The sequence below is a fragment of the Hemicordylus capensis genome, chromosome 9, assembly GCF_027244095.1.
Source record: "Hemicordylus capensis ecotype Gifberg chromosome 9, rHemCap1.1.pri, whole genome shotgun sequence".
In the NCBI taxonomy this organism is placed as follows: Eukaryota; Metazoa; Chordata; class Lepidosauria; order Squamata; family Cordylidae; genus Hemicordylus; species Hemicordylus capensis.
Window position 1 is genome coordinate 25,425,464 of NC_069665.1, and position 20,516 is coordinate 25,445,979.

The 20,516-nt window shown below is 44.5% G+C and overlaps 1 protein-coding gene across 5 annotated transcripts in view; it reads left to right on the forward strand.

Moving 5' to 3' along the window:
- FTO (FTO alpha-ketoglutarate dependent dioxygenase) overlaps positions 1-20,516 on the forward strand; it is a 242,422-nt gene that overhangs the window by 76,690 nt on the left and 145,216 nt on the right. For all 5 annotated transcript variants that reach the window (XM_053270971.1, XM_053270972.1, XM_053270973.1 and 2 more), the window contains one exon: positions 6,267-6,386. In XM_053270971.1, the coding sequence (XP_053126946.1) occupies positions 6,267-6,386 (120 nt within the window). The remainder of the gene's footprint in view (positions 1-6,266; positions 6,387-20,516) is intronic.

The following is a 20,516-nucleotide window of genomic DNA, read 5'->3' on the forward strand; positions in this document are numbered from 1 at the left end:
GGTGTAGCTCAGTGGCAGAGCATCTGCTTTGCATGCACAAGGTCCCCGGTTCAATCCCTGGCAGCATCTCCTGGAAGGGCTGGGAGTGACTCCTGCCTGATACCTTGGAGAGCCGCTGCCAGTCAGTGTAGACCAGGGTTTCTCAACGTGTGGGTCCCCAGATGTTATTGAACTTCAACTCCCATGATCCCCAGCCTCAGTAGCCTTTGGTTGGGAATTATGGGAGTTGAAGTCCAATTACATCTGGGGACCCACACGTTGAGAATCACTGGTGTAGATGCTATGGAGCTTGATGGACCAGTGGTTTGGCTTGGTAGAAAGTAGATTCCTATGTTTTTGTGTTGCTAAACCATTGGCCAGCCACCTAATGGCGCAGCGGGAAATCACTTGACTAGCAATCCAGAGGTTGCCAGTTCAAATCCCCGCGGGTACCTATATCAGGCAGCAGCGATATAGGAAGGTGCTGAAAGGCATCATCTCATACTGCGCAGGAGGAGGCAATGATCAACCCCTCCTGCATTCTACCAAAGACAACCACAGGGCTCTGTGGGCGCCAGGAGTTGATACCGACTCGACGGCACACTTCAAACTGTTGGCCCCAAAGTTAGGAAGACCAACACTGAACCTCCAGAGCTGGATGGGGAGGGCTGTCTGGCACGGTCCAACAATGACTGATCTTGGATTCTTAAAAGTGGACTTTGAGTTGAAATATTTCCAGAAGGCCCAGCCACAGCTGCCCCCTTGCTCACAACAAGCCTTCCCCAAAGAAGTTCTGAATTGACTGTGGCTACCTGTGCTTCCGCGCAGACTGCAGGGATGTTGCCTTCATTGCCTGTTCGGTCACTGCTAAGAGGAGCGTTGATGTACACAGCTAAAGTAAAGTTAGTGTGTGTGTTTAGCACATCACAGTGAAATGGCAGCCCAGTTGGTGGCCAGCTGGCATTGAAGAGAGGGAATATGGATCACCTGCCTAGGTGGCATTTAATAAGGTACCTTTAAATAATTGACGGAGGACCCCTGGCTCGTCAAATGTCAGCCGGTGCTGGTGGCCTTTTCCCCGGGCCTTATTGACTGTAACTCTCAAAGTGCACCATTCATAATAGCTTAAAGGGCGAGTGGAGCTGGGTTGGCGTGACGCAGGGGGAAACCAGTGCTACAAACAGAGGGAGATCAAGACAGAAAGTGTGCGGCAGTGTGTCCCCCTGCTTTTACAATGCGCTCTGGGGTGGCACCATTCAGCTAACTGCTATGGCCCGGTCTGCCTTTGCTATGAACAATTGTCCCCTTGAAAGGACGCTGCTGACACAAGCGAGCCTTCACTCATTCATTGAAGCTTGGTCTGGAATTTGGGTGCAGTATGGGAACGTTCTGAATCGAGCGCCAAGTAGGTAAGACTCACCAACTTCATTCACTTTGCCTCACCATCGGTATCTCCGGCCTCCTTATCCCAGTCAATGCATCAGCCTCTTATTGCTGCTGCAACTCACCTCAACAATTAGCAGATGAAGAGTGGGGCAGAGGTCTTCATTTGGGAAAGCCAGATAGAACCCATGAGCCTTGTGTCGCCTGCCGTGCCTAGAGGCAGGAAGTGAGTCGGTGAGGCACTAAAGACGTGAAGGTTCGCCCACCCCTGCTCTACACAATGGATGGGTTCACACAACCCGCCGCAAGTCCAGTTCCCAGATAGCCCGCACTCCCAGTGGTCATTTAAGAACATAAGAACAGCCCTGCTGAATTGGGCCCAAGGAGGCCCATCCAGTCCAGCATCCTGTTTCGCACAGTGGCCCACCAGTTGCCGCCGGAAGCCACAGGCAGGAGTTGAGTGCATGCCCTCCCTCCTGCTGTTACTCCCCTGCAACTGGTACTCAGAGGCATCCTGCCTTTGAGGCTGGAGGTGGCCAACAGCCCTCCAACTGGTAGCCCTTGATAGACCTCTCCTCCATGAAGTTAGCCAGACCCCTCTTAAAGCCATCCAGGTTGCTGGCTGTCACCACATCTCGTGGCAGAGAATTCCACAAGTTGATGATGCCTTGTGTGAAAAAATACTTCTGTTTGCTGGTCCTAAAATTTCCTGGCAATCAATTTCATGGGAACTCCTGTTTCTGAAACGGACTTCCGTCATTTGCCCAGCATTCACTGCCCAGTTTCTAATCTCAGGCAATGGAGGGAAACTCAGCCCGGAAACTGGACTTTGGTGGTCAGCTGAACCTGCTGCTTGTGCCAGGAGTGCACGCCTGCAGGAACCAGAGTTTCCTCTCCCATCCAGACTTTTGGCAGGTTGTGTGAACTCATGCAATGTCAGCAAAGCAATCAAAGCAATCACATCTAGCTATAGGGCCGAGCGGAAAGTTCCCAGATGAAAATCTTCAGCTTTAATTGGCTTAAAATTGGGAAGAAAGGGGGCAAACTCCTTGCTTTACTCCATTTTTGCAACAGCACAGCATTTCTCCCAGTGGCCTGGGACCATTGTAAACCTCCCCGAGTCATTTTTGGAAGGGTGGTATATTAAATGAAGAAATAGATGAATACTCTCCCCCACCGCCAAGCAATAACCCATTGTGTTGTGATGAGTTTGGAGTGGGGTTTTGAGAGGGGAAATTCAGCAGCCCCCACTGGGTACTGGTAGTGTAGCTGATGAGTTCTGTACGCCCGCAATTTCACACCTCCACCCTCCCCTGCAAAAAACTGCCAAAATGGCTCCTTCACCGTGGCCACCAGCAAGTATGACAGGGGAACACAACATTTTGATTCAGCCCTAGTTAATACCTCAACCATTGAAGCTTTTAAAAATCTTAATTCTTTACAGGGAAATAACTAGACACCCCTTTCTATGACTAACCCTGGAAGAGGAATAAACTTTCTTTGAACTCGGTTTGGGAAGGGCAAATGTTGTTAAGCCTTCATGCTAAGCAAAGTTAAACTATTCATGTAACTTTCCTTTCAAAACATCTAAGATCTACCTCTGCTAACTGGTGTCCGCTAATCCTGCCAATATGTTTTACCAACAGAGTTGCCTTTTAATTTTTGTACCTGTAGCCTTTATTTAAACAGCTCCTATTCAAAGCAGTTACACACATCAAACGGGTATTTAGCGTCTGTCAGCCAAAATCACTTTCAGACTTTTGTATCTGTTCTGTTTAGCCTGGGGGAGGAGGAAGCGGTGAAGCCAGGGGGTTGGTGGCAAAGAAAGAGAATATTCTCAGGTGAGAATTTAATCCTTTCTATTTTTTTTTTATTTTCTTTTTTTAATTTTTTGGTCAGTGTTGCTCCATCCACGAGTTTGTCTTTGTTTGGCCCATCACAGTTAGTTAATGGTAAACAGAACAGAATTCTTTGTGGTAGCAGGTGAAGATTGAAACGGGATTGGAGTCTGTGTATAAAGCACAACTACCGTAAGAAAGATAAATACGCAGTTCCAATTGACTAGAACTGTGGATCACTTGACATAAAGGAAGGAGGGGAGAAGGGAGCGGGAGTGGGAACAAGTTATTACATAAAAGAGAACTGTGCTTGAAGATTAACCAGTGAGCTCTGAAGTTGCATTATCCGTTCCTGTCTACAGTAATGGTAACACAACGTGAAGAGCCTAGCAATTCTAGAAAGATTTGGGGGTATTGGCCCTTTATCTCCTAGGAATATAGGAAGCAGCCTTATACAGCCTTAGGCCACTGGTCTGTCTAGCTCAATGTCATCTACAGCAGGGCTGCTCAACTTCGATCCTTCAGCAGATGTAGGATTACATCTAGGGATGTGCACGGACCTGTTCGGAGGCCTTTTTATGGGCCTCCGAACAGGTTCGAACACTGGGAGGTTCGAAAGGTTTGAAGGCGGGGTGGGGTGTTACTTTAAGGGCAGGGGAGAGTGCACTCCCCTCCGGCCATGTTTTCCCCACCAGTGCTCACTTAAAAACCAGTCCGACGGGGCGGCAGCGTACTTCTCTGCTGCCCCATCCTCTCCTCAGACCAGAAGTAGCCCGTGTTCGTGTGCACGTCGGGCGTGTGCATACGCACGCGTGTCAAGCATGTGCAAAGGCTACTTCCAGTCAATTCTGGTCCGAGGAGAGGACAGGGCTGCAAGGAGGTATGCTGCCACCTCGCCAGATTGGTTTTTAAGTGAGCACCGGATCGGTTTTTAAGTGAGTGCTGGTGGGGGAAACCCAGTGGAGGGGTGTGTGTGTGCACCCTCCCCCGCCCTTAAAGTTATCCCCCCACTCCCTTCGAACTGTCCCTTGCCGGTTCCATGCGCGTCTCTAATTACAACTCCCATAATCCCTGATGATTGGCCACTGTGGTTGGGGATGGTGGGAATTGTAGTCCAAAAGCAGCTAGAGGGCCGAAGTTATGCAGCCTCAGTCTATGCTCCAAGGTTTGGGGCAGGAGTCCCTCCCAGCCCTACCCGGAGATGCCTGGGATTGAACCTGGAACCTTCTGAATGCAAAGCAGCTGCTGTGCCACTGAGCTGCAGCCCCATCTCGATAACACGGCATGGGGCTCACACCACGAGTGGTGGTGCAGTTGAGTGGAGGCAATATACCATTGAAGGATGAGCCCATAAATGAACACATGACTCTTCTCTCGTTGCTTCTGTAACATGTCACTGTTTGGATGAAAGGAAGCTAAGAGTTTAGGGGCTGAACTACATGGTGATCAGCAAACTCTCATGATCTTTCTGTGGCTGGCGTGCACCGCTGCATATTCCTTTTGCTTGATCCAGCATAGGAAGATTCCCTATGTTCGTGGAGACAAATATGTGATCAGACAACTCATGTGATTCATCTGATCTGATGGGCCATACTGCAGGTGGATGATTTCGTGTTTGAATACTCATCTGTATTATATATTCCTTGTAAACAGGAAACTAGCAAGCACCCTTCTTCTAGGTATCCTAGTTTTCTATTTACAGTAGAGTTTTGTATGAGTGCTTCAATTATGAAGGAACATTAAGAACATAAGAACAGCTCTTCTGGATCAGGCCCAAGGCCAATCTAGTCCAGCATCCTGTTTCACACAGTTGGCCACCAGATGCCACTGGAAGCCTACAGGCAGGAGTTGAGGGCATGACCTCTCTCCTGCTGTTACTCCTCTGCAACTGGTACTCAGAGGCATCCGGCCTTTGAGGCTGGAGGTGGCCTATAGCCGCCCGACTAGTAGCCATTGATAGACCTCTCCTCCATGAAACTATCCAAACCCCTCTTAAAGCCATCCAGGTTGTTGGCTGTCACCACATCTTGTGGCAGAGAATTCCACAAGTGGATTATGCGTTGTGTGAAATAGTACTTCCGTTTGTTAGTCCTAGATTTCCCGGCAATCAATTTCATGGAATGACCCCTGGTTCTAGTGTTATGTGAGAGGGAGAAGAATTTCTCTCTATCCACTTTCTCCACGCCATGCAAAGATGAGCTGTGCCATCTGAAGTGTTACAACCCAAACAAGGATGAATGACACACCATCTCATCAAGTAGAATGTACATTTTGCTGTACTGAAGCAGACCAGAGATTCATATTGCTCAGTAACCTGTCTCTGAAAGGCTAACGGAGTAAGCTCAGAAAGAAGGACAAGATGGTCATAGGCATCTGCTCATTGCTTCCATGTCTGACAGCCATGTCTGACAACTCCTGCTAACTTGGCAAAGAGGCACCTTTTAACGTGGTGATTCTCTTTATTTAGCAGGGGGAGAGTAACTGGCCCTGTCCACCCCCAGCACAGTATTTCCAGTGACTGTTGCTAGTGTCTATCTTATGTTTCTTTTTAGATTGTGAGCCCTTTGAGGACAGGGATCCATCTTATTTATTTATTATTTCTCTATGCAAACCACCCTGAGCCATTTTTGGAAGGACGGTATAGAAATCAAATAAATAAATAAATAAATAATAAATGTACATGCTGCTAACATGTAGGTTCAATTACAGCTGTGAAGGCTTTCAGCTGCGTATTGGTCTATCTCCCATTAATTCCACTAATATTAACATCCTCCCCTCCGCAGGAAAAGTAAGTGTGTGTGTGTAATGTTGCAATGCACTCTCTCTCTCCTTCTCTCTTGCTCTTAAGTTCTAATGTTTTCACATGCACACGCACACTCACACACCAAATGGAGAATTAAGGCTGGGCATTAACAACTTGCCTTAAGGATAACCAACTGCTAAGAAGGGATTTGAACCAACGTAGCTTTGGCTTTGGTTTCTTTGCTCCTGTGTGGTGAATTCTGCACCTGTTGTTTATAATATTTCAGTGTAGATGTGACAGCGTGCCCTTTGCTGTGTTTGCAGGTTGAATTTGAGTGGCTACGGCAATTTTGGTTCCAGGGCAAACGTTATAGAAAATGCACTGACTGGTGGGATGAGCCGATTGCTGCTCTGGAAGAATTTTGGAGACAAATGGAGCTCATGGTATGTACCAGCCATAGGCTTAGTTTCTTCCAACTTGATTCCGCATCTTCATTTCCTGCAGTGTTCTGGTTGTCACCATCTTGCAGCTTAATAGCTGCTGTTCCAGATATGTATGATCAGCAACTAGTAGCCTCTCTGCCAAATATGCCTTGCCCGCTATGATGATGATTGGTCTCTAGCATCTTACTGTAAGGCTGGGAAAGACCCCTGTCTGAACTTTGACTGGCAACAGCTCTCTGGACTACTGACCTAGGTAGACCAGTGGTTCAGCTTGGTATAAGACAACTTCATAAATGTTCAGCTTATCTGGTCCCTTAGTTTACCACCCCAGAGGTGAAGGATGGTCATGGAAAGAGTTGTAGCTGTACAGAAGACCCTGCTGGATCAGGCCCAAGGAGGCCCATCCAGTCCAGCATCCTGTTTCGCACAGTGGCCCACCAGATGCCGCTGGAAGCCACAGGCAGGAGTTGAGGGCATGCCCTCTCTCCCGCTGTTACTCCCCTGCAACTGGTACTCAGAGGCATCCTCTGTACTAACAAGGCAAGGCATCTGTGCAAACACCCACATGCATTTTCTGAAATCTGATGACACTGATATTGTAATGGTTGTAGGATCTTCAGGTAAACTGACTTGCTAGAGTGCCACACAAAATTAGTTAGTTAAATCATTCAAGATGTCTCTGAGCCCAAATCCACTGGCTCACAGAGAGTTGTATCCTAACGGCATTTTCCACAATCAGAATCCCACAATTCTATTTGTGGGCCCCGCCCCCCTTTTGCTCTTACGATTCTGAACCACCAGTGTTCTTTGGCTGTGCGAGAAAAGAGCCGGTGTCCAGTTTTAATTCAGCACATTACAACTTTGTTAAAAGTGCTGCTGCCGTCAGAAGTTTATGAAATGCGAATCCGTTTTGCCCCGCCTTGGCACTGCAGTTGAATCCTTCTCCCTTGTAACGGTGGCAGTTAGCAAGGCAAGAGTGAGATTGTTTGGTTGTTACTTTATCTCCATGGCGTGTCGCGAACATGGAAAACCTGCAACGCCCGAGAATTCTCCTGGGCGAAGTTGTCTGCAATTGGTGCGATGTTTCCATGTGTCTCTAATTAGAAACACGGCGCTGTCAAGTATATCTCCTTTCAACGGGACTTGGGATGATGTTTATCAGCAAGCGCGGCAGGCTTTTTGCAGGCCAGGACAGAAGCTGCTTCTAATTTAAATCCGAAAGAATGGCTTTAATGTTTATGACTCCTAACACATTAATCACAATTAATTTCAGCTATTGGGGGAGACAGAAGAGAATTTTAATTGGTAATGTCTGTTGTTTTTGTTGGGTCTCTGAGTAAATTTGGGGGCTTATTGTGTTCGGGACTTAAAGCCACTCTCGCCTCTATAGTCTGTTGTATTCGTTTCATACCTGCTCCTTGTCCTAAACTCTCTTTGAAAAAGAAAATAAAAGGGGAAAAGGGACATGTGACAGTAGGGGGCACTGTTGAGCCACAGTTTTAAGATCGTTTAAACGTTTTCAGTCACTCTGCTTGGGGAAAGTGCGTGCTTCTACATGTCGGTATAAGTATCAAAAATTTACCCCTGTTTCTTCAAGTTAACCATAATCTCTAAGATTTCATAATACAGGAAATCAATTGCGGGTGAACAAATTCCACAGCAATTTAACATAAAAAGTGCAGTGTGTGGGGACGGGTCTGGTTTCAATGGAATTAAGCTAATTAAAACATATATATCCTCTATATGCCCCACATAATGTACTTGTTTAAATTCTAAGGACAGGGTTCTTTTAAAAACCTGGAATATATAATTTGGAAGAAATATACAAAGTAGCTCCCAGCCCCCAAATCCACTGTCTGTTACTATATCTTTTTCCCCCACTCCTAGAACTATAGCTACACTCATTGGTCGATACAAAGCAAACTAATAAAACAATTAAGGCTCAACTAATTTGTTCCCCTGTCTGAGCCGAACATCTTTTTCTCATGTGGTTTTACAGATACTGTGTCCTCAGCCTTTTTCCTTTTCCCCCCTGCACCAGGTTTTGTTCTTCTTTCCTTTTGTCTTCAGCTGATGGATTTAAAAATTAAATAACTGGATGTCTCTTCATTTAGGTTAGCTCTGATTTCCTGAGTATCCCAGTGCAGCATGATATTTCAAAAAGCTTCCCTCTCTGTCTTTATAACCTTACAGATAGATGTCTTCATTTAAATATATATATATTATATATATTATATATATGTGTGTATATATATGTGTATATATATATATATATATATATATATATATATATATATATATATATATATATATACATTACTCTAAGTATATAGTCTTCGCCCTACATCCTAATGTTTATTCTTGGCATTTCTTTCCCTAAGGATGGTTTTCGCTCACTGCTCACTCTTGTGATGTAAATGTTAAACCTTTCATTTGAATGACATTCTGATAAAACCTCTCTCTCTCTCTCCCTCCCACTCTCCTCACCACCCCTCCATATTATTACTTTATGAATTTATGAACTGGTAAAAGCAAAGGAGTTTAAACTTCTTGTACATTTTCTGTCTTTCTTTCTCTCCCTCGCTTTTGCCCCCCACCCCTTAAAAATATGAAAGCTATTCAAATATTTGTATTTAAAAAAAAAAAAAATTCGTCACCCAAGATTAGCACGCTATCATGCTCAACATCAAGATAAAGTTCTCGGTGAATTCAAAGGCAGAGTTACCATTTGAAAGCAACGGTAGAAGCTTTGCTTTCTGGGTAATGTTTGCTCTGAAAGGCTGAAATCTCATGTGATGCCCAAAGAGCCTTAGTGGAGCTGTTCTGAGATTCAGCACACAGACAATTTGTCTCCCAGGGTCTAGTATCATGCAAAACCTCACAAAACTGACATTTATTCTACCTATAAAAATGTTTAACGTTGCGTTGAAGATGGGGTGGAGGGAAGGAAGGAAAGACTTAAAACAAAACAAAACAAGCCCAAAAGAACGTGAAATGTGTTATCCCTTTGATGTGAAATAAAACTACGAACAATTTTGTGTGTGTTTGAAATAAACTGTACATAAACTTTTAATTTCCAGTGGACGATGTGTTTCCAAACATTTTGTAAACGATCTATTCTGTGTGCATTAACACACACACACACACACACGTTTAGTCTGGTTTATTACCCTGCCTTCCTGCATAAAATGCATTCAAGGCAGCTAGGAATGAAACACTTAAAAATACAATAGAATACTTGATAAAATATCACAAGTTTGAGTCATTATTTTATTTATTGAATTATTTCAATAATTTTTATTTATGAATTCTATTTTTTACTTAAAATGAAGCAGCTAGCAAAGAGAGATGAAATGCAGTATGAAAGCAAAATAGCATGGCAAATAGAATCAATGTATTCCTCTTGAATGGCTTTTGTGGGGAAAATAGAGTTTGGCCTGGTACTTGAAGGGCCATAGTACTGAGGCTTTATGAGCTTTCCTAGAGAAGACATTCCAGTACTTTGGTGCCACAAGCATCTGCTGGACCTCAACTGGCAAGGGTTCCCAGAGCAATTCAGTGATGTGGAATATAGATTAGCATTAAAAAGAAGAAGAAAAAGAAGCTTGCTGGGATAAAATAGCCTCAATTGCTCTCCTAGGAATGTTCAGTGACTCCATCACTTTTGCGCTTTTCTCAGGAGGCTGTTAATCTGGGTGCCACTGCAGGAAAGTCCCTGCTACTTCTGCTCACCTGCTATACCTCCAATGGTGAAGAAACACAGAGCATGCCCTCAGTGAAAATGCATGAACAGAGGCACAAAAGTACAAAAATTCTCATATATATATATATATATTCAAAACCTCCAGCAACCAGTGAGAAAGGACACACCTATAAACTGCATCCCAGTTAAATGGGAATAGATAGCAGGGTTAGGATGGGGGACATATATCTTAATAGTAATCGAACACATCTGCCAGAATACGAGCCATAAACTGCAATGGACAAAGGATAGCTCATTGGGAGGTGGTCCTAAATGCAGATCTCAGAAGCGTTTAGTGCACATTTTTAATTTCCTTTAGAAGATTAAGATCTCCTTCCTTTCGGGACAAGTGTTGGTCTTGCAGTAGCAAGCATGGACTTGCTAAGCTGTGTCTGCCTTGGTTTGTATTTGGAAGAGAGACTACACGTGTGCCCGGTGAGAGAGGCCCCTTAGGGAATGGGGAAATAGAAGAGCATCTGCATGCTTGCTTGCTTTCAGAAGGTCCCCGGCATTTTCAGGTATGGCATCTCCAGGTAGGGTTACCAGGTAGGTAGGTAGCCGCTGCCAGTCAGTGTAGAGCAGGGGTGGGCAAACTTGGCCCTCCAAGTGTTGTTGAACTACAATAAATTGTGGCTAGGGATGATGGGAGTTGTAGTTCGACAACACCTGAAAGGCCAAGTTTATGCACCCCTCTTGTAGAGGATATTGATACTAGGTGGACCAATGGTCTGACTCTGTATAAGCCGGCTTCCTTTTTCCTAATAAAGGCTGAAAAGTTGAACAACCACTCCCAACAGTGTTTTGTATTTATTGCTTGCTTGATCACGTTGTATAAATCGTGGTTTGTTTTTTTAAAGAATTGAGTTATTTAATGATTTATTGGTTAATTATTTATTTTAATGATCATTTAATGATAGAGCCACCTATTAAGAATGCAGCTGCCCTAGAGGGCCCTCCGTTCAGTTGATAAAGTAATTATTATTAAAATGCATTGGTTTCCTCACAGTACAGAAATCCCAATGAGCTTTTATTATGCTGGCTACGCGCCACTTAATTCTAACCATTTGTCAAGGAATTTGGCATGGGGTGTGACCCTGATATTACAGACCTCTAGAAAGTTTCAACCAAAGTAGACTTTAATAAGAACAGTCCTGCTGGATCAGGCCCAAGGCCTATCTAGTCCAGCATCCTGTTTCACACAGTGGCCCACAGTGGCTCCCACCATTCTTCTGGGGAGCCCACAGGCAAGAGGTTTGTGCATGCCCTCTCTTCTGCTGTTGCTCCCCTGCAACTGGTATTGAGAGGCATCGTGCCTCTGAGACTGGAGGTGGCCCACAGCCACCAGACTAGTTGCCATTGACAGACCTGTCCTCCATAAATTTGTCTAAGACCCTTTTAAAGCCACTCAAGCTAGTGGCCATCACCACATCCCAGGGTAGAAAATTCCATATGTTAATTATGCGCTGTGTGAAAAAGTACTTCCTTTTTGTCAGTCCTAAATTTCCTGACTTTCGGTTTCATGGGATGACCCCTGATTCTAGCGTTGTGAGAGAGGGAGGAAAAATTTGGTCGACTCTACTCCATGCATAATTTTATACATCTCTGTCATGTCTCCCCATACCCGCCTCTTTTCCAAACTAGAAAGCCCCAGATGCTGTAGCCTTGCCTCATAAGGAAGGTGCTCCAGGCCTCTGATAATCTTGATTGCCCTCTCCTGCAGTGCTCTTTCAAGGACATATGTGCTCTGCTTCCTGTAAGGCATCTCACAGTTCTGACTAAATGATGAAAACTTAGATGTTTATACCTTCCTTAATAGAGCAGTTTGGCTTTATGATATTTGTTTAAGGCTGAAATCGCACATCTGTTCTGAAGCACTTTAATTTTCGCCTGAGAATCTTCCTCTGCTTCAGTTTAATGGTCCATTCCATTTTTTTAGAGCTTCCATTGCAATAGAAGCACAGATTTTTCTTCCAGGTATGAACTGATGTTGTTTATACCCAGATCTCTTAAGGTATGAATGGATGTGGACATCAGTATGAATTGATGCCCACCTGGTGTGGATGAGTGGTCTGTTGTGGCTGGTGACAGTATATAATCCTACCTTTTACCTTTCACATTTTCTGCTGCCTCATCTTCTGCTCTCCAGAGAAACTGACAAGGTGCGAGAAATCCATGTCCGCTTCAAGTTGTCTTTGTCCTTTTCCTTCTTTTTGTTCAAAATCAAAGGGTTAACACATTGCGTTTCTCCCTGCAAGGAGAAGCAAAACATACCTGACATAATGCCCACTTTAATTCTGTCGTTGGTTCCTGTGGGTGCAGGAATTCAATCGGAGACATTCAGAGTGAGCAAGAGTGTTTGCTGGGAGTCGGGAAGATGAAAGCCAGAGAATGGGCAGACAGATGTTGAACTGGCTAGAACCTAGGAGAGACCCGGAACCTTTTCATGAAAGTGCTGCTAGAGTGCTTCACCCGGATGAAAAGAAAAGGAGGCAAATGGGTCTTTTGGGGTCTGGGCAAGAGTTATGGGATGGGAGCCTCAAGATCTGGCCGGCAAAAGTAGTCTCAAGGCTCTTCGTGCTTCAGGGGAGTGCACCAGATTTTCTAGTCCTTTGCAGCATGAGATTCAATAGCCTTTCAGAGGATTTAGTGGCCATCAAAATGAATGAATGGGGAGAGATAGAAGGAGGAAGGGAAAGTAGAAACCATACAACCACCACCCCACCCCCCGCAAACCAACAACTTTAGGCATATTGTATAGATTTGAAAATAGAGCCAAAAGAGTAGTATAACCTTTTTTAGCAGGAGCAGGGCTGGAGGGAAAGCTCTGGGCAAGTCCAATTCTTGTGGGCATTCTCCTTTGTCTGAGCCGGGGACCTGTTAATAGTGACCAAAGGGGCTCTTCTGAACCTAGAAACCCAGAAGCAACTTAGAACTCTTAATTAACTTTATTTACTTATTTATTGTACACTTTTTATACTGCCTTTCATAACAGAAGAACAGCCCTGCCAGATCACACCGAAGGCCCATCCAGTCCAGCATCCAGTTTCATGCAGTGGCCCACCAGACGGCTCTGAGAAGCCCACAGGCAGGAGTTGAGGGCAGGCCGTCTCTCCTGCTGATGCTCCCCTGCAACTGGGATTGAGAGGCATTGTGCCTCTTAGGCTAGAGGTGGCCCACAGCCACCAGACTAGTAGCCATTGAAGGACCTGCCTCCATGAATTTGTCTACAACCCTTTTCAAGCCGTCCAAGCTGGTGGCCATCATCACATCGCCTGGCAAAGAATTGAATAGATTAGGCATCCCAAAGTGGTTTACAAAAAACAAAATACAACAAAACCCCATAAAACTCACATTTGAAACTTTAAAATCAGTTAAACAGTAAAATCCATAAAACACCCCCAAAGCACAACAACCATTTAAAAAAAAAAGGCAAACAGATGCAGGAGAGCTGAGAGACTGGGCCGCCCCTAAGGGGTAAAAGCCTGAACAAATAAAAAGGTATTTCATTGCTTTTTAAAAGCAGCCCCAGATGTCAAAGAGCAGACATTCACTGGGTGAGCATTCTAGAGTCTGGGGGCAATGACAGAGAAGGCCCTGTCCCACATGCATGACAATTTTGCCTTTCTCAATGTCAGCACATGAAGCAAAGGCACTTCTGACAACCCTGCTGGGCGGGCACAGATCCTGGAGAGCAGGCGATCCTTCAGGTATCCAGGGCCCAAACCGTGAAGGGATTTAAAGGTAATAACCAGTGCCTTGAGTTGCATCCAGAAACAAATCGGCAGCCAGTGCAGCTCTTTCAAAATAGGTGCCATATACTTTGAGAAAGCAGTTCCAGAGAGAACCCTGGCAGCTATATTCTGCACCGACGGAAGTTTCCGATTTTCTTCAAGGGCGGCCCCATGTAGAGCGCATTGCGGTAATCCAGCTGTGGGGTAATCGTGGCCCGATCTGCCTTCTTGAGAAAGGGATGCAGCTGGTGCAGTAGCTGAAACTGTGCAAAGACACCCCTGGCCACTGCTTTGACCTAAGCATCCAAAAGCAGAGCTGGGTCCAGTAGCACCCCCCAGCTGCACACTGGCTCTTTCAAGAGCCCCTCCAGAGCTGGTTGAATCACCCTATGCCTATATTAATATGTACATCTTTCAATTTTGATAAGTGGGTTAAATATTTATGCTAACATATATCCCATTAGCAAAATAACTACTGCACAGGACTAATAAAGTAGATCTAAAAGAGAACATTTTTCTCCAATACTTCTTAATTAGCAGGGTTTTTTTTAATGAAAGTAATCCATATGAATTAGATTAAATTAAGAGCATTCACAAGTTTTTGTTGTGTGGTTTTTTTAAGGTCATGCAAAGGTTTGGTAGCTTCAAGTAACATGTACCTGCTGGTTATTGTTAACACTAATTTGACAGACGTACTTTAAGGCATTCTGAATTATACTCCAAATTTTTACCTCTTCGTTTTCTATTGTAATTTTAAATGGCCATTTTATGGAAAACAAGAGTGGACAATTCTATCTATTTAATTATTTAGAAGGGAGCCAAGAAGGCTAACAGCACAATCTCGAAACATATTTACTTGGGAATTTAATGTTGCTTTGCCTTTAATTTGCTGTCAAGTGGCTGTTCTTAGCATTGTATTATGCATTTCTTCTATAACAGCCAAGTGTCTAAGGGTTTCACATTTCGGTGAATATCTGCTTATTCCAAATTCTGAAGATTTAAATGATTGCACTGAAAACTGAAGTCTATGTGTGTGCAAGGTAGGCGAGATTCTTAAAAATTGACTTTAATTGCAAATTTAAGCTGGAGATGTAACTTTTTCTTTCTTTCCTAGCCAGCAAACCGATTTGAAACACATTATGCAAAAGCTAGCACAAACAATTTCAGTGGGCTTTACTCCCAAATAAATATGTTTAGGACCAAAGCGTTAGGCAATGACGTTGCCGGTCTCTGTAAATGTGGAAGGGAATTGAGTCCTCACTATCACTTTTTAATAAAATGCTTGCTTTCCACATCTTCCCTCATATAGATATATTTACAATTCTGCGAGAGAATTCAGAGCTAAGCTTCCAAAACAAAATGTGTGCTCAAAGCACAAAGGGCTGTGTTTATGATTCTCTTTGAAGTGTTTTTGCAATAGGATAAGGAAAATTTTAGAAACTGTCTGATAGTGTTCAGGGTAAATACTTAAACCCCTTTAGAGAATTTCACACACAGATACTGTGCAGTAGAAAAAAGGATACTTATGTTTCCGAAAGCTGCTACAGCCTACAGCTTTGTACTTAAAGACAGAGGTGTTGAATAGAATTCTACCGAGGATACATCCAGTGACAATATCTACAGGAACATCAGAGCAAACCAATGGGTTGCATTTTCCCCCCTTCTTTTTTAACCCTTCTTTGAACGAGTGGAGAATCCATGTTGGTACAGAGCACTTTTTCCTCTCCTAGCTGTGAAATTGCTCAGGAGGGCAACTTTCTTAGGACTGCTCCACATGACCCACTCCCAGTAAGGAAGCCAATAAAATGTCGGTAACATATTTGGACACGAGAGTGCATACTTTTAGTGGATGTTGCGTCTGAATCTACCCGAGTTGGGTTCCCAGGATTCTCCGCCTGACACTCTCTTGACGTCAGTCCCCAAGGTTTGGAAGTTGGTCTGAGAATGTCGGGAGAATGTCGGGAGAATGTCGGTAACACGGTGTGGGAACTGGACCTGGGCAGGATCAGACACACCCACGGGCGCACAGACTCCCTTGTCCTGCTACGTTCACAATGTTATCGGCTGACTGACTTGCAGCAGGTTGTGTGATCCTGCTCTTAAATTCAGGGACTTGGAAGGCAATGCTAAACGGTCCTAACTGATGCAGGGTGAATATGGATGACGGCATGGCAGATGATGGTGTGGTGGTGGTGGTCACTAGCTTAAATGGCTTTGAAAGAGGGGTTAGGCAGATGCATGGACGAAGGGGAGGTCTATGTGGAAAATACATCTGAATACAAGTTGCTTGGATGAGCAACTGCAGGGGAGGGCCATGACCTAACATCCTGCTTGTGGGCTTCCCAAAGTCATCAGATTGTCCACTGTAGGGCACAGGATGTTGGACTTGATTGTCTGAACTAGCAGGGCTGCTCTGAGTTCTTAAGTGATAGTAACTATGTATTTATTATTTTTATTTAAGATATTTCCACCCTGTTTCCCCCCCGCCCCTCAAAAAATGGGTCCACAAAGTGGCTTACAGGAAATAAACAAACCATTTAGTATCTTCCATAAACGAGATGAAAATGGAATCCACAGAATTTATTAACTTTTGTTTAACTTCTGGCTGCTTCTGTTGTGTTTCTCAGTCCTTACGCTCCCCCCCCCCGCCGCCACCATTCCTGTTATTGAAATGAAAATGAATTTCATTTATTTCAAATAAATTGAAATGAAAAGTAAATAATTTCCTTCCCCCTTTGAAATGAACTCTTTTCACCAACTTCTATACATTAACGTGGAAGCAGCAAGGTTAGTCTCCATGGGGAGACTTTTATAAACTTGAGGCCACCACTGAAATGGCCCTGCCTTTCATCATCACTCTCCCGACCTCTGAGGGAGGGGGAAACACAGATCTGTATCTAAACCCACCAAGTGGCAAAAATGAATTTACTTTTCCTCTGCATTAGATCTGTAATCTGTAGAAGCAGGAGAATGCTAAAGTTCTGTTTAATGCTTGCAGTAGGAGACACCCAATCAGCTAACTTGATTACATGCACTTTGTGGTAAGTTATCTGACAGACAGACAGACAGGGAGGAGAGCTGGTCTTGTGGTAGCAAGCATGACTTGTCCCCATAGCTAAGCAGGGTCTGCCATGGTTGCATCTGAATGGGAGACTTGATGTGTGAGCACTGCGAGATATTCACCTCAGGGGATGAAGCCGCTCTGGGAAGAGCAGAAGGTTCCAAGTTCCCTCCCTGGCGGCATCTCCAAGATAGGGCTGAGAGAGATTCTTGCCTGCAACCTTGGAGAAGCCGCTGCCAGTCTGTGAAGACAATACTGAGCTTGATAGACCAGTGGTCTGACTCAGTATATGGCAGCTTCCTATGTTCCACTGACAGTCTCTTAAGAACTCAAAGATGTGCCTCAGTGTATATTTTTAAGCAGAGTGTTGGGGAACATATCAGGTCTATATGTGTTGTATGAAGTAAAAGAAAACTGCCGAGTTGATATTGATTCCTGGCACCCACAGAGCCCTGTGGTTCTCTTTGGTAGAATACAGGAGGAGTTTACCATTGCCTCCTCCCACACAGTATGAAATGATGCCTTTCAGCATCTGCCTATATCACTGCTGCCCGATATACAGGTATTTCCCATAGTCTGGGAAACACACCAGTGGGGATTTGAACTGGCAACCTCTGGCTTGCTAGTCAAGTCATTTCTCTGCTGCGCCATTAGGTGGCTGTTGTAGAACTCTCTTTATCTGTCCTAAACGTTCTGCCCATCAGACACTGAGTTCTGACTATTGTGAGAGAGGGACAAAAAGTTCTTCCCATCCACATCCTCTGCATGATGCATCATTTTATAAAGTGGTATCATGTCCCCCTCACCCCTTAGTTACTTTCTTTCTGAACTTTGAAGTTCTTAATAAGCCTGTCTTCACAGGGAAGGTGCTCCACTCCCTTTCCATTTTGGTTGTCCCCTTTGACATATTCTTCAGCTCTGCGACATCCACTTCCGTTTGACTTTCAGCTGCGCTAGCCTCCACGCCACTTTTCTCTGAATGCATCGAAGGTTAGGCATATTTTTTCTCCTTGTTAAATAAAGGCTGGCCCCAATCCAAAGACCAGCGTGCTGAGCAGAGTGGCTTTTGTCTAGGTTTTTCTCTCCCAAAGGCTCCCCAAGAAACACAGAGTCAAATTTTGGTCTGTTATGGAGGAAGCTGTTGGCATGAAAGTATAACAGAAGTTTCCACCCACATGCACACAACCCCAGTCTGCCCGCATTAAGGACTTGTTATAGGCCAGCTCCACTGCATTTCAAACCTCTGACCAGGGAGGCACTGCATTGCTTTGAATTGCATTGATTTTTTTTTTTAAGGTGAACCCACACAGATATGTGAATTTGCCATAAAATTATTTCCAGTATGTTTATATCTTTTCCCCCAAAGCTCCTGTAAATTTAATGCAGTTCATAAACGAATTTTACCTTAGGCCGATGCATACAAGACAAGCGCTGCAGCTTAATGGAGTCAAAATAAGCTGCTTAAGAGGTGAGCTTTCACCTCTTACAAGAAATATTTAGCCCTGGAATTATCCTGAAAGGCGCTACGTGTTTCGGTACATCTCCTATCACTTTGAAATTGGCAGAGGGGCAGGAGAGATGGAAAATGGAGGCATCCCAATATTTTAACCTGCCGTTTAGTGTCGGCTGCTGTAGGGGTGATTTACCTTCCTTGCACTGAGGAAAGGTGCTGTCGAGGAAATGGTTAAACAAAGGAAGACCCAACCTAGCATCGCTGCTTGGCTTCTTCGAACAATTATTGTTAAGAGATTTCTCTCTCCGATATTAACTTTGGAGTCTGCGTGTCTGGAAGCAGCTCAGGCAGTCGGGTTAAATCCAATAGGCAATAACAGCATCATTGATGTCTGCTGAAATCAAGCTGTCTTTGTCTCAGCTTTTATTTATTTATTTATTTATTTGCTGCATTTAACATCACTAAACTGTTGGTTAAGCCTTTGAATATGCACAGCCGCCAAGTCAAAAATCAGATTTTTGTGCTTTCTTTGTGGAAAGGTCTAAAAGGCAAGACCAAATGCTTATCTCTGCTTCTGCCGGTGCAAGGGTGCTGCTCTGTGTCTCATAAAGATTTCTGGCACAGTGAGAAAACCTGGTCAATTTCAGATTCTTTCTTGGGACTTGTCTGAAGTGTTGACAAGCAGCTCGCCTGAATATTAATACACTCTCCATCATCAAAAGCTGTTGCATACCCAAAGGATGAGAAATATTTTAATCAGCTTTCAGCTTGTCTAGCAAGAGTCAGTTTATTCCTTTGGGATTATACATTCGTGCACTCAATTTTTGTCTCGGATTGCGCTTTCTCCTTCTCTCTCCTCCTGTTACTTTGAAAATCGAAGTAAAGGAAACAAAATTTTGCCATTTTGGGCTGGGCTGCTGTGATTCAATTACAGAATTTTAAAGGGGGGGGGAATCTGGAAGAATTGAATTTAAATGAGGAAAAAACAAGTTGGGGGTGGTGGAACAACATCTTATCCATCTCTTAGAAATGCAGTACCCTGGGAAAGAGGATCATTTCTTATACATGCCATACCCAGAGAAAGGGGCAAAGGCAGAGGCACTTTCTGAAGAAGGCAAAAGCTCCATGCAGAAGCCTTCTAGTTTCCATGCTTGTCTTAACTGGATTTGGAGGTTAATTGGCCTCTGCTATCCCACATCATGATGTGTACATCATGTGTTCATTTGAGATCCTTTTATGTGTCTACTACATGGTTTCTGTTGCACCTTTCTTGGAAGTATATGCCTCAAACGCCTTTAAAAAAAAATATTAGGCGGTATATAAATTCAATAAATAAATAAAGATGCCAAAGTGTGCACGAGGTGTGCAGGTTTTAGAAAATATGTGCATCATGCAAATATGTCCATTAGAGGGCTGGGCTGCCTTCAGCCTCCTGTGGAGCATACGCCTCAGGGAAATGCAGGTTCATGGCTGTGTCATGTATGAACCACTCATAACACAAGGCTTGGGTCCCCTGCTGTAGAGCAAGGCGGACAACACGGTTCTTGTACTCTTGTTTCTCACCTGTATGTGATAACAGGGATTCCCAGATGTTGTGGACTGCAGCTCCCATAATCCCCAGCCAAAGGCCATTGCAGCTGAGGGTGATGGGAGTTGCTGGGGAAACTTGGGGATCCCTGCCCGTCCACTTTCCCTTTGGTCTGGCTGGCTGGAGATAGAGATGAGAATTGGTTCCTAAGACTTGCTGCAGCAGGACATGAGGGTGCAATGCTTTGCACGCAGGAGATCCCAGGTTCAACCCTTGGCAGCATCTCCAGGTAGGGCTGGGAAAGACCCCTTCTGAGACCTCAGGGAGCTGCTGCCAGTCAGTGTAGACGATGCTCAGCTAGATCGGGCCAGTGATTTGGCTTGGTATAAGGCAGCCTCCTATGTTCCTCTGTAATGGGTTATGGACATCTGACCACAAGTGTTGCAGAGTTAGGCTTACTCCCACAGCAGTGGGGAGGGTTTTCCTGTCTTCCCTGCAGGGAACGAAGGCATAACCTTCGTCGCCACTGTGATCCCAGGTGCGGGGTGGGTTTCTGAGCCGGGTTCTTTCGGAGCTTGGCCATACCCCCTGCTCATGTGATGGGATCATGGCCAG